The sequence below is a fragment of the Dreissena polymorpha genome, chromosome 7, assembly GCF_020536995.1.
Source record: "Dreissena polymorpha isolate Duluth1 chromosome 7, UMN_Dpol_1.0, whole genome shotgun sequence".
NCBI classification, from domain to species: domain Eukaryota; kingdom Metazoa; phylum Mollusca; class Bivalvia; order Myida; family Dreissenidae; genus Dreissena; species Dreissena polymorpha.
The window spans coordinates 85,275,041-85,292,310 of record NC_068361.1 but is presented as its reverse complement, the minus strand read 5'-3'; the positions used below and the strand labels follow the sequence as shown (position 1 = coordinate 85,292,310).

Genomic DNA, 17,270 nt, shown 5'->3' with positions numbered 1-17,270 from the left:
TTTGAGGTCACTAGGTCAAAGGTCAAGGTCACGGTGACTCGAAAAAGTAAAGTGGTTTTTTGAATGATAATTAAAGAATGCATACGCGGCCAACAGGGCACACTCTGAACAATATTACTGAAGCAACTGGTCTGTAATCCTAAATCTATAATTATCAGTCCAATGAAACATCATCCTTTTAGTAAAATACAGTGGATCAGTAAAAATATTATCAGAATATGAGATTTTTTGTACATTTTGTATATTAAATATTGTATTAATGTTTAATTTTGTTGATTAATATAAATATAAGCAGGACAGGGGAGGTAATACACTACAGGGGAAACAAATGCAATAAGTTTAAATTTATTGTTACAGATTTGCCTCCCTTGTAATATATTTAAATTTTACCAAATGTAAGGCTAACTGCATTTTTGTAATGCATACTACTACTACTACTACTACTACTACTACTACAACTACTACTTCTACTACTACTACAACTAGTACTGCTACTACTGCTGCTGCTGCTGCTGCTGCTGCTGCTACTACTACTACTACTACTACTTCTTCTACTACTACCCATACTACTACTACTACTACTACTACTTCTACTACTACTACTACTACTACTACTACTACTACTACTACTACTACTACTACTATACTACTACTACTACTTCTACTACTACTACTACTACTACTACTACTACTACTATTACTTCTACTACTTCTACTACTACTACTACTACTGCTACTACTACTACTACTACTACTACTACTACTACTACTACTACTACTACTACTACTACTTCTACTACTACTACTACTACTACTACTACTACTACTACTACTACTACTACTACTACTACTATTTCTTCTGCTACCACCACCACCACCTTCTACTACTACTACTCTATTACTACTACTACTTCTACTACTACTACTACTACTACTACTACTACTACTACTACTACTACTACTACTACTACTACTACTAATACTCTACTACTACTACTACTACTACTACTACTACTACTACTACTACTACTACTACTACTACTTCTACTACTACTACTACTACCACTACCACCACCACCACCACCACCACCACCAAAAACGTATTCACACAATGGCTGCTACTACAACTTATAGCCCATATAGGGGGGCATGCATGTTTTACAAACAGCCCTTGTTAGAGCTTAAATTGTCAAATCTCTATGCTAGTTTGTATGATTGTAAAATGTATGTTTTCATTAATAAAATGTAATACAAGAAATTTTGGAAATGGATAGGGTTTCTGTGTTTTATTTCCAACATGGCATTATTTTAAAATATTACCATGAAGTGCGACATTCTGCGTAGATTAATTATTCCACAAGTGTATCGAAACATACAAACAAAACACATTTGAAAGCGTGGGGACTTTTTAAGTTGTGTCGTGTTTGAATTTTGAAAAGAAATCGATAGTAATGGTTGTGTGTGTATCAAATTCCACCGAATGATACTAGTATCCGGTATAACATCAAATAGTCGCTTTCAAAATATACACGTTTTAACATAAACAACAATAACGTATAGCAGATCAAATACATCTTTATCTCTTATGTTAAATTTACCTCTATATTACTCTTTCTTGCAATTGCATTAATATTAACAAATGCATATGATAAGTGCTGCATATTATATGGCGTGTGAATGGGATCTAATGCTTATTATCTATAATGTTTAATGCTCATTTGCTAAAGTCTGATGATGTAAATGAAGACTTCTTAAAAACTCGCTTTAAATGAAAAATTACATTTACCTACTGCTCGTTTTTTTCTTGTCAGATATTTATTCAAGGGAAGACGGACCAGATAAGACGAAAGTGCAGGAGGAAAATACCGCCTTACTTCTTGAAATTGCGCAACTATGTAATCGGTAAGGTTTGGAGGACAGTGTTTCATAAGATATTGCATTATGACGTATGAATGTGAAAATTGCTTTAGGTATAGAGAATACATGGTTTGTGCCGAGACGGAGAAAGTGCAACCGGTGATGCTTGGAAAAAGGAAAGAGGACGGGCCGAACCGGATAATTTTTTTCCATCAACACCAACCATGTATTCGATTTATGTGGCTTCATTTTAAAGTATTCCGTTAATATATGTTATCAAAGACATTTTATCAGGAAAAGTTTTTCCGATTACTTGGCATAACAAAATAATTATTCTGGTCGGGCCTCCTGCACGTACACAACACTTCTGACGACCGAATAACTACGGATTGTGTCACGTAAAAAATAGTTCCATAATTAACTGTTCCTTTTTATACGTTTCTTTTGAAACATAGAATAACTAAAAAATAATTAAGAATGTGATATATATTACGAGGACCTAAAACAGTTAATTTACCGAAAACAGTTAGATTTCCCACAGTATCATCGTGATAGTGGCGTTAAATCATGATTTTAATATATGATGACTTCAGTACGCATTTAAGCAAAGTTGAAAATATGTTTAAGACGGTACATTTTCAAAATATATATTTTATTATTTAACACATTTTTAATATTGGTATTTCTGGTAGACACAATTAAATTAAACGAACATAAATGTTTTACATAAATACAATCTGGAAAAAAAAAACATTTCATAATAAGATGCATAATATGCCGTTCGGTATCGGATCGTGTTTAAAAGTTTAAAACATGTGCTGATTGCAAACGACAATTACGACAACAACTTTAAAGCCACAAGCCTATAAATAATCCCCGCATAAGGGAATAATAATCACAGCATAAAGAAATACATTTCATTTAGATGCATAAAGTGTCGTTCAGGATCTGATCGTGTTAAACATGTGCTGATCGAAAACTACAATTAAGGCAACAGCCTTACGTCAATTTTTACATTTTTTTAGCGGATGGCGTTCTTGATCGCTCGGCTCGTTTTCTCTCTCGTTGGCAAGGTTTTTTTTTACCGGCAGAAGGTGTTTTAATCAGTGTTCTTAATCCATCGGATCGGAAAAAAACCGCAATTCCTATAAGTATTCGGTCAATTCTTTTTTTAGATTCTTACTTTTCAGACAAAACATTTTAAAGCGCTATTTTACCATATTTCTTCCCTATTTTCACTTATCTGGTGTCACTTCGATCAATCATTTTTATGACCGGATTAAGGTTATAAAACCTTTCAGATAAATCCCTTAGGGCAATGGCACATTACATTTGCGTACTTGGATTAAAAACCATGAATACCGATATTAAACAATGGTTTCACACCTGAAAGATAACTGTGACAAATACTTTACACTCCAAAAACGTAATGCACCCCTATATTTATACAAACAATTGAAGGTGTTTGACAACTACTGACGAACAAACAAAGAATTCATAGGTTGCATATTTTGTTTATTTTAAAGTAACTTTCTGTACAAGAATAAATTATGTGAAATTATTTCTACTTAAATGCAAATATATTAAAAAGTAAATATGAGTTAAAGTTTCAGGATATTGTTCTCCAACCATCCATTACATGATGCTAGTTATAGAAAAGCTGTAAAAAATGGCTCAAAAATAACCACTTTAAGTTTTGTTCAACGCTTTTTCAGTTGTTTTTTTATACAAGCTACATCGACAGTTCATTTTCTTGTAATAATTAATTTAAAGCAATCTCATTGCATTTACGGTTATAGTAAATTATCATTTATTAATGATTTTAGTTATAATAATATACACATAAACATGCATATTTCTGCCCATATTGCTGATCTATACGATTATCTGGAGTATACGGCGTGTTATTTTACATGCACGTAATATTAGTCGTTAATACAATGAACGTTATACATATTGCACACTCGAATCCGATCGTCAATTCAATCATTTTAGAGTCCTGTATTTTTTGGAATTTTTTCGTATCTAAATTTTGCGTAAACGAAAACTTACAGTAATTACAACAATCTTTGTTGAAACAATTCAAATTACGATTATGGAATTGTGAGAACAACAAACAAATTATACCAATCAGGTTCTTAAGTTTTTCTCTTATTACAATCCCTTAATGATCACAGGTTGATATTTATAGAAAATGCAACACAAAAGAACACACGAACCGGTACTTTAATCAAACATATTGCCGACTTTGCAAACTTATATATTAAATCGATCAGTTATTACACCCATTTGCTATGCTGTTTTTGATTTCTTGGAAAAATAAACTTCATTATAAATGAATAAAAAAGTGTTGGTTATGTATTATCGATATCTATATCTTACTAACATGTTGAATACATACTGTTTTCGTATATTTGTTCACTGTTTTCGGGCATACATTTTACTGTTTTCGTATATGACAAAAACTGAATGTTGATTATTTTTATTAAAATTAATTTTACTAAAAAGTTTTAAAATATATGTTGAAATATCTTTACAAGTATTTATGTTGTTTTGTATTGTGCTGTTTTGTGCTGTTTTGTACTGTTTGGGCAATCGGTCACTTGCCTTAAATAAAGGACCAACTAATTGTTTATAATATAAGAATTCAATACTGCTCCAGCAGCTAGAGTTTCACTTCTTTATATTCAACTTCTATTCTTTTTTAAACAGCGATGTTTTCGTGTTAATATTCACCGTTTTCATATAATAAAACACTGTTTTCTGTACATTTTACTGTTTTCGCGAAAACAGTACTGTTTTCGGTATCTAGTCATACCGTAAACTTTCTCCATCTCGGCACCAACCATGTAATCTCTATATATACGATAGCGTTCATGATGAGTCTCAATTAACGTTCAAAGGTCAAATACTAAAACATGTAAATCGGTGCGTTGGAATACGTGCAGACGGTAGATCACGGATACGTTATCTACTGCCGGAGATCAACTAGTTTAAAGGGTCACTGCTTTATTAGGTCATTGTGTGCAAAGAAATAGAATAAAAGGCAATATTATGTCATTTAAATTGCACGAATGTGAAGAAAAACGGATGAGCATTGATGTTACAAATATGTTTACATATAGTTAGCGTTTAACAATGATTGTTTAAGCAAATGTCAATATACACTAAATATAATTTACAGACATGTTTTGTAAATTTAAGTCTGTAGCTGGCGAGAGAGAGAGAGAGAGAGAGAGTACATTTATGTGCGTTAGATATGATTTTTTGATAACGGTATTAAATGATAAAACAAATCTTTTTTTGACAAGTCTTTTATTCACTGTACTAAAACTGTCACAGTTCATACATATACGAGAAACGAGACTTTGTGTGATGTCGTTTTGAAATCAAGAGCTCTTTCCCGAATAGCCTTTAGACTCTTAAAACGCACCAGAGACAAGGATGGTAGTTTTATTTAAAGACTGCACACGTTAAACTCACAATTTGAAGAAAATTTGAAATATCGTAGCTTTCTTTTGGATTTATTTGTTTACAGTCCGGACAGAAAGACACCGGAAGTATTGTTCCTCCTCGGAGCAACCGGTGTGGGGAAAAGTGCAATGGTGAACACAATCATCAAAGCATTGTGTGGAAAGTACTTTCCCAAAGCCAAGACGGGCCATGGGCTTGCTGCAACGAAAACACTTACACTTCAATGGTAGATTGTTATAGAATTAATACGTTCGTTGATAAAATCAACCGTGAAATATATTGACCGCATCTGAAAGTGACAATATACATATAGCACAATCAGATAAATGAATACTCGTGCGGCACCTTGTATTGTCTATGATTACACATACTCGTCCTTTATCTATTTTTTTAATTTCTGACATTTATAGGTTCAAGCACTGTGGCATTGAGAAATTTGAACTCCAAGATTTGCAAAATGATGCATTCAGAAAATGTCTGGACAAATTGCCCACTATAATCGATGCAGCCGGAAAGGGTAACGAGAATAGCGCAGAATTTCGTGAAATACTTGAAATGGTGTTCGGAGGTAAGTTATAATCATAGGCGGGACCCATGTTCAATATACCATGCTCTGCTTCCTTAATAAAAAGGTTTTAAAACGAATAGTTTTATTGTAAAGCTAGATTGTTTATGATTCAAATAATATTTATTGAAACATTAAATTGGTGTTTTAATGCATGTCCTCAATATTCATATTCGACTTTTATGTCGTGATATGTATTTCGAAGATTATTAGGTCCTTAAGTTTATTTTGTAAGGACAAAAGGTGTGTCACAACAGTCCTACCTAGTTAACTACATATCCTCGTGGAAGTTATTTTTTTGTATTTTAGCTTCACGTTCTATTCAATGCTATATTTAATAAAATAGACTTAAACAAGCATTTGAAATATATTTGGGAAAAACCTTGGAGTGCTAAAACATTTTTTAGCGGTTCCGTTGAAAATCTTTTACCACCAATTTACTATAATTATTTGAAACTACCATGTGCAGGCTGTAGTTCAGCATTGTTTATACAAACGAAAAAGCTGATTTTCTCAAATATTGTACATTTATATTTTTCGGAATGAAATTTCGCGGTTTTTCAAGAATGACTTTCGTGGACATGTACATTCGCTGATTTCTGTATACGGAACAAATGAGGAATTTGCATCGTTTATTTTCCAATGTGTTTGTGTAATATTCGTTGATCGCTTAACCCACGAAATCAACGAAAAATGTGTTCACTTTTTCCAGGCTTCATTCCTCCAGGCACCTCCGTTGCTTTTCTGCAAGATCAGCAAGCGGAACAAGGAGTAGGGTGCCTCAAGCGATTATACACCAGCCCTCGCGAAGAGTGGAAGGTCACCAAGGTTGTGTTTGTCGCCTGTTGTACGCAGGCCCTTCCAACCCAGTTGGTTGAATGTCTGAACGATGTCCTTAAAACCTATGACAGGAAGACGGGTTTGTCGAAATGTACGTCAGGCTTGATTTTTAACAGAAGTCTGAAAACCCCGTTAGCTTTTATTCCGAACACATTGGTGGAACTTGTAATGCTGTGTTATTGATGTACCGTTTTGGTTTGTAAGTAATATTGTGCAAAATCTCACTCGTACTATATAATGTTTACTAGATGTCAGTTTACATTGTTATTGTTTTTAAACCACAATACGGAAAAGAGTTTTACTTTTACGAATCGGCATGCGCATGGTAAATAACTTTAACTTGCTGGCGTGGGGCATGCATTAAATGCATATCAGCTTCTTTAGTTGTCTGCCTTTTTGCTGCATTATATGTGCAATAGCAAATCAAGTAATAGACATATGTAATATTATTTTTGCTTATATTCCAGTCGATATCGATGTGTTCGTAGCCATCACTAAATTCGATTTAGTTGAGGAGCAGAGCAGCTTTGAGATTGATTCTCAAGAGGACAAAAAGATAACCATGAAAGACTTTCTTGCACGAGAACGCGAAGTGGCGACACATTTCAGCATCGACGGCTCCTTAAAGCACAACAGCATCCGTTGGGTTAGCTACGTGGACGGTCATAGCGAGGACAACCCTTTCATCGAGAACATCGCTCTTAGGTTCGTGAGGCAGATGATGCAACCTGGACGGAGTAAACATCAAGAGGAAAACGAGCCTTCACCTGTTGTCACTACTCGAGTAGAGATGGCCCGGCATGCTGAGAGGTGGGTGAATGAAACCAATGTGGACGTTAAACAAGTATTGATCTTTCTCTTTGTAGCCATCTTCATTGCCTTTCTTTACAAGATACTGTCCAAGTCAGTCTAAAGATGGGGATGTTGAAATGGAGGCATGGTTACATCGTCCAAGGTATACGTTCAAATTGGGTTTGCTGTATTGGGGACACATATTTATCACTTATATTAAATGATATAGATTAAAATGTACCACCATAAACTTGTGTTAAAAAGCTCAAGATTTGAGAGCAATTATTGCAAAACTGAACATGTTGAAATTGGATTTTACAGATTATTTTTATATAAGTTTTTTGGATAATAGAGTAACATAACAACATGCATATTATGCTTTTCATAAGTTCGAAAACATATTAATCACTACAGTAGCTTTAAAAACAAGGTGTACACGTATTGAAGCACTTACTTCAGGAATGTTTAACGAAGTCCATTGAAGGATATTTAGAGTAAAATATTAGAATTTTCAACAACATTTTGTAGGTTTGCACTGAAATTTCTGTGTGTTTGTTGCATTTGCTTAAATTCACTGTATATACCAATGTTAATTGTAAATTTTGTCTTATTGATCGCTTTGCCAAATATACAACAATAAATTATTTATGGAACATATACACAAGTTAATAGGCCATACAATTTTGTTAAGGATCTTAAGAGCAAAACAAACAAAAGGTAAGCCTAATTAATATGCATGTGTTTTGATACGTATACATGAAAAAATAAATTGCAGGTGAAATTGTCAAATTTAATTTATTATTTTGATTATCAATTCATATTTCATGTTTTATGCGTTGTTATTGCATTTGTGGTTATGTGGTACTATTTTAAGATAAGGTATTTAAGTAACAATTTACACATATAAGACTCTCTCGCTAAATAAATAAAGTAAATTATTGAATGTGTAGTCCCAGTGTTACATCTAGCTCTGTATTGTTCGCTTGAACATGAATCGGTGCGTTTAAAGTTCCATAGAGTGCATACTATTTATAATAAGTATGCTTGGACTGTAACAACTGTTCAAGCGACCTAACAGTAAGTGACTTATTTCATGAGTCCAGCCTCCAAGCTAGTAATATACTTACTGAATGAGTCCAGCTTTCAAGCTAGCCATGCACTTTCTTTATTATTCCAGCTTCAAAGCTGGTAATGGACTTAATTGATTAGTCAAGCCTCCACGATAGTAATGGACAAAATCAGTCCTTGTCTTCCCGACCGGAGCATCGGGCTTTTAAATCAGCACCCCATCTATTCCGTTATTAGGAATACATTTTTTGCCTACTTGCGCAGCTCTATGTCTAGTGTTCAACGCCAGGAATTTGTTGGCCATCATATTACATGTATGCCTTGAGAATTCCAATTTTCGACATGGCTTGTTCTGATGTGCTTTACGCAGAGTGTGGTCCATCCTGTAGACCTTGTCCGATTGAGCATTATAAAAACACCTTTTTTGATAACTGTCTGAAAATTAAATTCCAGACATAACCCTTTTAAGCTCACCTGAGCACAAGGTGCAAAGAAAACTATGACCGCCAATGGGCGAGGCAGTTTTCCTTACATGGTTATAGCGGAATCTTGTTAAAAATCTAGAAGTCCCCTTTTTGTCCAATCTTCGTGAAACTTGGTCAGAACATTTTTTGTAATGATATTTCGGTTTGAAAATGGTTACGGTATTTTGAAACAAATATGCGGTACAGATTTCAGAGCTTATGGCTCTCTCGTTGTTGTTTTTTGTACAATATTTTCTTCGTGGAATTTGGTCTTATTTATTTCTCCACGGAAGTTATTCATTTTGAACTTGTTTTGTTCACGCTTGGCCAAAGTAATAATACGCATGTCAGAAATATTATTATTTGTTTTTTCTATATGTGTTTACTCCGTTGTACAATGTGTGTGTTTCATGTATTAGACCACAAGTATGAGAGTGCGGGCTTCATGTTGGCATTCATTTTAAGTTGTGTTTATCATGGTTCAGGTTATCGGTTGTTGTTAAATAATTAATGCTTTTGTGTCAATAAAACTGGGAAGTTAAACAATGTTTTAAAAATGTTATGTTGTTATTTTGTATGTTTGTTAACATGCTTTTATTTGTGGTTTAGATAACTAATAAGTTTAATCAATGCATCTAGTGCAGTTTTCGATTATAAAGACGACGAAATAATTGAACTCTTTTTTTTGAAAACAACGTGTTAATATCTGGCAAACCATTTGCTATTATGTCATGGAAATTTATGGAACAATTGATTGGTTGAAGTCAGACTACTCGCTAATTATCATCATAATATATGCCATAATATATACTTTTAACTTCGACTTGTCGAAATAGTTTTCAAGGAAGCTTGTCTTTAGCCAACAACTTAGTACAAATGTAAACGCAGTCATCAGTGTTTTAAATTAGACTATTCAACGAATAGTCCGCGTTTAAGTTCTCACCCAAATGTCGACGTCGGCGTCCGGACAATGCTCAGATTAAGGTAAAAGTCAAAAATCTCCATTTAATTGTTTCTGCTTCGTCTGTTCAATTAAAACATAACACGTGTGTTCTGAGTCATTGTGTAAGGTCATTGACCAATTTCCATAACTCAGACCGGAAATTTAGCAGAAACTTGCCTCTTTTTGTACTTTAAAATCTGAATAAGTTTAAGTGCGCAACATATCAACAATACTGTTGTTACTATTGGTACACAATTGAAATTGCATACAATTGCTCGTGGTGATTGTGCGAGGTATTCGACCAAGTTTCATGACTCTGACTTGCATTTAGTGTAATTACTACCCTTTAACTCGTTACAAAATTCTGGTTAATGTTTGCGTGCAACTACTCCATATTTCTCTATTTACTACATGTGTTGATATAAAACTTAACAAATGTGTTTAAGGTCTTCATGAACATTCCCTATCCAAGACCTTTTAACTGAGACCACCTTTTTTTGTTGACTTATGACCTCTTTTGTCCTTCTAAAAGTCAGGTTACGGTTTGTGTGCATGTTTAAATTAAGGTTAAATTTGGCATGAAACAAGTACATATTTCTGTAACTACTCAGATATTCAATTGAAACTTCTCCTTTATCTTTGGGATCATCACGCGAGTTCTATCACCAACGCCTTATTATTGTTATGTTTTATATATGTTTAAAGCGGGTATATACGATTTTTTTATATGTGTTTAATTGTAATATATTGATAAAATATGTTACAATAACACAAAATAGGCAAGAAAAAATATACATTAAAGCCGAATTTCATAAAATGCAGCAAAGACAAATTAGCGCCCCGAGCCGATAGCGACGTACATATTTTCCTACAATAACCGAAGCATTCGTCTTTGTATTATAAACCGTTAAACTACGAGGGGTGTTCCAGAAGTTCGTGGATTTTCGCTATAACTTATTAGTATGCTGGTAAAAGTCAATGAAATTTACATATTATACAAACCAATTATCACGGACTTTATATATAAGCTAAAAATGCATGAATTCCATAAAGCGCGTTTTAAACGCGTTGTCATAGAGACCTCAGTAACGACATGCGGCGCACGCGTGTATTTTATTATAAGTATGACCGTTACGCGAATTTAAATTTGGTTTAAATGTCGTTGATAAACAGAATTTACGGCAAATTTCACGTTACAGCGCCTAAGTCCTCCTTACAGCCCGGATTTGGCCCCTATGGACTTCCGCGTCTTCCCGGAAGTTAAATCACAGTTGCGCGGTATTCGCTTTGCAAGTAAACAGGAACTTACAGTTGCAACAAAGCGAATCGTGTCGTCTTTTGACGCTGACTGGTATAGAGACACTTTTGACAAGTGGATTTCCCGACACATAAAGTGCATTCGCGTTGGAGGTGATTATGTGGAAAAGATTTGACAGTTGTTAACTTCATAACGTCATTGACGTTGAACAGAAACGTTACACGTGCGTCGGTGTGCGCATTGTGCACATGTTTAAATCTCTGATATATATTTATTGTTTTATGTATTTCCATGATATTTGGAGAGTAGATTTGGAAAGGACGAAATATTCTTAACATGCTATTTGTTTGTCCATTTATGTAACCAAATGAAAGTTGTAGCGAAAATCCACTTACTTCTGGAACACCCCTCGTAAGTTTAGATGCACATCGTACATATATGGTATATACATGCTTGCGAATTCGGCTGTACAGCCGTTTTCAATTTCAGAATTAAATATCTGGCTTATTTCGCATTTTTCGACAAATGTTCTTCTTAACTTTTATTTTAATTTATATTGAAATATATATATATATATATAAAGTTTTTTACACAGTTTATATAAATTCATAAATATTTGACAAAATCGTATATACCCGCTTTAAGCGTGCATGAAACAATCACATATCTATGTAAACACTACAGATATTTACCGACCGAATTCCATAACTCTTATCCTAAAATTAGCGGAATAATGTTCCTTATTGTACTTTTTGTACATAGCAAATTCAAGTAAGTGTTTGCGTGCAAAATGTTTGTATTATCCGTTCATGTCGAAAGTACGTCAAGTAAAGTAAGTATTGATTTAACCTGGGATTTTCTATGACATGCAATATGTTATGTCTGCACTCAGTGCTCAAACAGCTGGTTGGTACCGAATGATTTAACATACATCATAAACATGTATATCATGACAATGATTCTTAAGGGTAATACTCTGTACTTACTAGTTAACACATTTGTCTATAAAAATTTCTCTTACAGACATGCACACCTTATCTCTTACATACATGCATACTGTGGACTGATTTACATTTGAGGCAAGTTGGGTCAAAGTCACTGTTGCTAAAATAGCTTAAAAGTTTGCGCTCAATATATTCAGTTTTTATGGAGACATTGTGCTTAGGGTTTGTGTTTAGGTCGGTTGCATGTTTACTTAGCGAGGGATTGCATGTGTGGTCAAGGTCACTGTTGTGCTCGAAGTGCATTCGTTCGTACTTTTAGCTTCGATTGAGGTGTTGTAATTTTGTTTATAGGTAGCTTACATGCAGATCTAGGATTCCAGTTGGAACCAGTAAGATGAACGTCGTATTTACTTAACATAGAAAAATCTGAAAATAAAAAGAAAACATAATATTGTAGCCACGCAAAACTATGAGTTCATTTGTTTTTTGAGGGTTATGGAGGTTTCGGTAAATGACAAGTTCGGTAAATTGATTTATATAGTACATGCCGTGGAGGTTTCGGTAAATTGGTATAAATAGGGATTATCGCACCTTTTGTCGATAAGCGTGTACATTGAGTTGTTTGGCACTAATTAAATTATCTGTTTAAATGTACGGAGTTGATTTTATCAATTTAGAGATGTTTGCAAAGTGTTAATATTAATTATCCAGGCTTGCAACCCATTAATATTCTAATCAAGGGAGGTAAATTATATATTAAAAGTTTATCTTTAGGTCATGATCGTTTTGTATTTTATATATGTTTTTAAACAATTAGTTGATTAAAACCTTAATTAAAGCGTATCAGATAAAAAAATATAATAATGCGACTCTTACAAGAGTAGGCCTCCACGTGGCAAGAGCTGGGCAACATATTCATTATGTTGGCAAACTACCTCATGTTTATATAATGAGAAATTTTCGGTGGTTTAAAATACTAAGATCAAATATGTTTGTTTCTTATATATAAATTTCAAAGGATGTTTATTTGTGGTAAAAATTACATTATTATGTAATTGGGTAATTATAAAATTATCTTGGTCCTTTTCAAATAAGAAATCAAAGAGAGGATGAAGAGAAGGTTTTCAAGGGTTATCGAGTAATTAAGGTAAGTGTTGTTGCTCAAGTGTTAAAGTGTGTATATATGCAGGTGATTTCTTTTACTGTATCATACAATCATGGCTGAACATCCATGTATTTTCTGCAATATTGAGGTCACTTCTCGTGCGCACGCTATTGCATGTGATGCATGTGGAAGATGGAGTCACCGTGGACACACCGGTAAGTTTTAGTTTTTTCTTTGTGATAACAGAGATACATTAAAATTGTGAATTTGCATTTCTTTTGTAGTCGCCTGTAATGTCTTTATTTAAAACTGATTATAAGTAATGCCAATGATTATTTTAATTTACGTTCATTAACAGATAATGGTTGTAAATATAAAATCATATTATGTTATAACTTTGCTTTATTTATTTTCGCAAATTACCCATCAGCAGTACATGCAACTTCGCAGTGGTGAGTTACAGATAGAGTGGTTCTGTATTGGCTGCCAGAACCCTCCTATGAATACCACAGCAGAGGGCGACGAACCACCACCACCACTTGAAGTCCCGGTCTCACCACTCAGAAATCTTGCGCAAGAGGACATAAGACACGGGGGTAACATACCAGGAGCCGTATTCACCAATGTACGTAAGTCTCAAATCTTAGACTCAGCTCCAGTTTCTGACTCAGACTCAGACTCAGCCTTACAAAACTTAATTCACGAAACATAAAATGGTTAGTTTTAGACTCAGACTCAGTAAGATAAGTCTCAAATGCTAAGTCTACAATATTTAGACTTACGCTATACAATCATGACGTAACGTCGTTTGAGCGTTTACTTTACAAAATGGCCGCCGCACGAGCTCCTTGCGTAATAATAATAATATTATTGAAAGAGTGTATCTAGATCGTACCAACCCTTTGGAGATTTATAGGGATATTGAACTTTACAAACGGTATCGTTTAACCCGACCGGGAATCGTATTTCTTTGCAATATTTGCAAGGAATAGTTGAGCCGCAATACGATGCGGATTCTGCAAGTTCCGGTCGCCCTGGCAGTGTGTACTTTCCCGAGCAACGTGGCAAAAATCATAAAAAAGCGGCATTTAAAGTTATGGTGGCCAGAACTATGTAGACCTGTGCACAGGTCAATAATATTTTGACAGATAGAGAGTTGAAGTTGTCAAATTTCCAGCTGGTACGACGCCGTTCGTGCGAAACAAGAACTTGGTGCGATCGCTGATACGTGAGTCATTTGCGATGTGTGCATTTTGCAATTGTTCTTAGATCTATTTATTGTAAACAACTGTCAAATTCATAATTGTCCGCGTTTGTGTGTTGTCTTTTGTGAAAATAATCTCCAAACTTAATGAACGTGAACATCCACTAATTTTATGGATAATACTTGTTGTTTGAATGAAAAAGTAATAACATATAATTTGCATGTATCATAAACTATAATAATGGATATTCACTAAAAAGGGAAACCTATTAGAAAACGTTAACAAGACATTTACTATGCATAACTTTTATAAAGTTAAATTTAACGAAAAAAAACTGAAAATTGTTTTCAATGCGTGACGTAGCTGTATATATTCTAGCACCATTTCAGCAAAATAATACAGTATCATAAAACATACATTAACCAATGAAAATGCTCATAAGCTTTTTTACAAATTTTAACAATATAAGTAGGTAGGTATTGTGATTATATCACATAGAAAACACATATTAGGTTCGACGTGTAGTAATATTGAAACAAACTAATTGCAATTGATTATAGTTTTTCAACAAAATTAATTAAATGAAAGCATAACAAAAAAAGTAATTAACTTACACCGAGCCTTGGAATTTTGGTTCTTCTTCTGGCACTGTTCACCAGTTTTTGCGACCCCAAATTTTCTGAAAGTTTAATAAAAACAATTGTATGATGTATAGCAGTATTTATGAAACACATTACATTTCATGTTTGTCATCATAACTGTCGATTAGTTTAATATAAACGACATACAGGGTAATAGTTATCAATGTAAACGTGTAGTAAATGAAAAGTTCGTTTGGAAATGTGCAGATTGTAATCAGATACGAATAAAACACACATGGGTACGAATCTAACAGGGTACGAGATGAAAACTAAAACAATAGACCTCCTTAAATGGTAAACTTATCCGTGAAACCACAAATATTCATTATTAATACTTAAATAATGTTATTGTAAGCCAGTAATAGGTGTCATTAACACCTCGTTGTAGGTATACCACCTCTATAAAACCAATTTACCGAAACCTCCACGGCATTTACTATATAAATCAATTTACCGAACTTGTCATTTACCGAAACCTCCAGCACCCGTTTTTAGATGGGCGCTTTAGCGCCCGTCTAATGTGCTTAGTGTGAAATTCAGGTCGATACGACTAGGTATGATTAACCCAATACCCGCTTGCGTATCCGCGCAAGAAAGAGTTGTATAATTTATGCAAGAGGTTTGAGTTCTCCAATTATGTGTATTCACAAATGGCAACATTATATTAATATCGTGTTACATTCAATATTTTCGAACGGTGTTTTATAGAAAAGAATCAATAAACAATGATCGTATTGTACGTGTCGCGGAGGAGATTGTTTATGAATGATTAAAATAGTCCACTTTCTGCTGCGTGCGCGTGACGTAGTATTTTCGCTCAGCTCATTCATAAATCTGAGGCTGGCGATAAACAAAGGGGAGTCCGTGTGAGAATAACGCAGTAGTATAAGGTTACGCTTGTTTATATTCACAGGTCTCAATTAATAATACGTTGACCACGAGTTCAACAATTATTACAGGGATACGATAGACAACATAAAAAAATGTTTCATTATCGCTGAAACTGTTAAAAAAACATTTAAATATAACAATAATATTCTCTAAAAAATGTAGTCTTGCTGTTTTGAAATAAGGTTTGGAATTTTGTTTTCTAAATAACTTAATTCAAAACAAAAGTTTAATTATAGTGTTTTTTACTTGTTAGTCGCATATTTACCGCATTATAATGTGTGTTATAATAGGCAAACCATACATTAGTAAAATTCAATCTGCCTTCGCACATAGAAGCAGGGACCTATAGGTGCTGCGTTTCCTTTGCTTACTTCAGTTAGAGGTCAATTATTTAAGAAATAGCAATCACAAGGCTCCGACTTCAAAGGAATTGCGGAGCTTTCTTACATAATAAAAGACGTAGTCGCATGGTATTTGCGTTTTGCGTCCTATTTGGTCACGTGGTTCTTTTTGCCGGTTGTTTTGGCATTCATGCTATATGAGGCTATTAATAGATGCGTCTGTCGATAAACAAAGGAAAGTTTACGGGTTATAACAACGCAATAGGTTACGCTCTCGCATACAACTTAATGACGTAGTACAGGTCGTAAAATGAGAGATTCGGGAAAAAGTTGACGCTTATTTATAACAAAGACCCATATTATCTATAGGTCTTTGTTTATATTCTCAATTTATAAAACGTTGAACATAAGTTCAACAATAACTTCAGCGATACGATAGACAAAAAAAAGTTTCATAATTGCTAAACCCGAATATAACGAACAATTTATAATAATAATACGAATGCAATAGCAGAAGGTAAGTAGAAGGTTAAGCTTGTTTATATTCACAGTTCTCAATACATAGACAGTTGGATATGAGTTCATGAATTACTACAGGCATACTATAGACAACCTCGAAAATGCTTTTTAATCGCTAAAACCGAAAACAACCTAATATATTATATTAAATATATTTATAACAATAAATGTCTTTTAAAAATGTAGTCGGCGTATACGCTGACTTTGAAATAAAATTAGCAATTTACTTTTCTTAATAATTAAATACAATTAAACAAAAGTTTAACTATTGTGTTGTGTTTTTCACTTGTAAGCTGCATATTCACCGCATGAAATGTGTGTTAGCATTGTCAAACCACACATTAGTGTGAGTAAAATAAAAAA

General features: G+C 33.8%; 2 protein-coding genes across 5 annotated transcripts in view; both read left to right on the top strand.

Moving 5' to 3' along the window:
- LOC127837564 (uncharacterized) overlaps positions 1-9,617 on the top strand; it is a 147,055-nt gene extending 137,438 nt beyond the window's left edge. For 2 of the 3 annotated variants that reach the window (XM_052364759.1, XM_052364758.1), the window contains 5 exons: positions 1,812-1,902; positions 5,396-5,557; positions 5,742-5,899; positions 6,609-6,827; positions 7,204-9,617. In XM_052364759.1, the coding sequence (XP_052220719.1) occupies positions 1,812-1,902; positions 5,396-5,557; positions 5,742-5,899; positions 6,609-6,827; positions 7,204-7,649 (1,076 nt within the window). In that variant the 3' untranslated portion in view covers positions 7,650-9,617. Of the gene's footprint in view, positions 1-1,811; positions 1,903-5,395; positions 5,558-5,741; positions 5,900-6,608; positions 6,936-7,203 lie in introns of all 3 variants that reach the window. The other variant, XM_052364760.1, reaches the window with a different exon arrangement.
- Positions 1-17,270, top strand: part of LOC127837572 (uncharacterized) — a 386,512-nt gene that overhangs the window by 41,704 nt on the left and 327,538 nt on the right. The window lies entirely within an intron of this gene.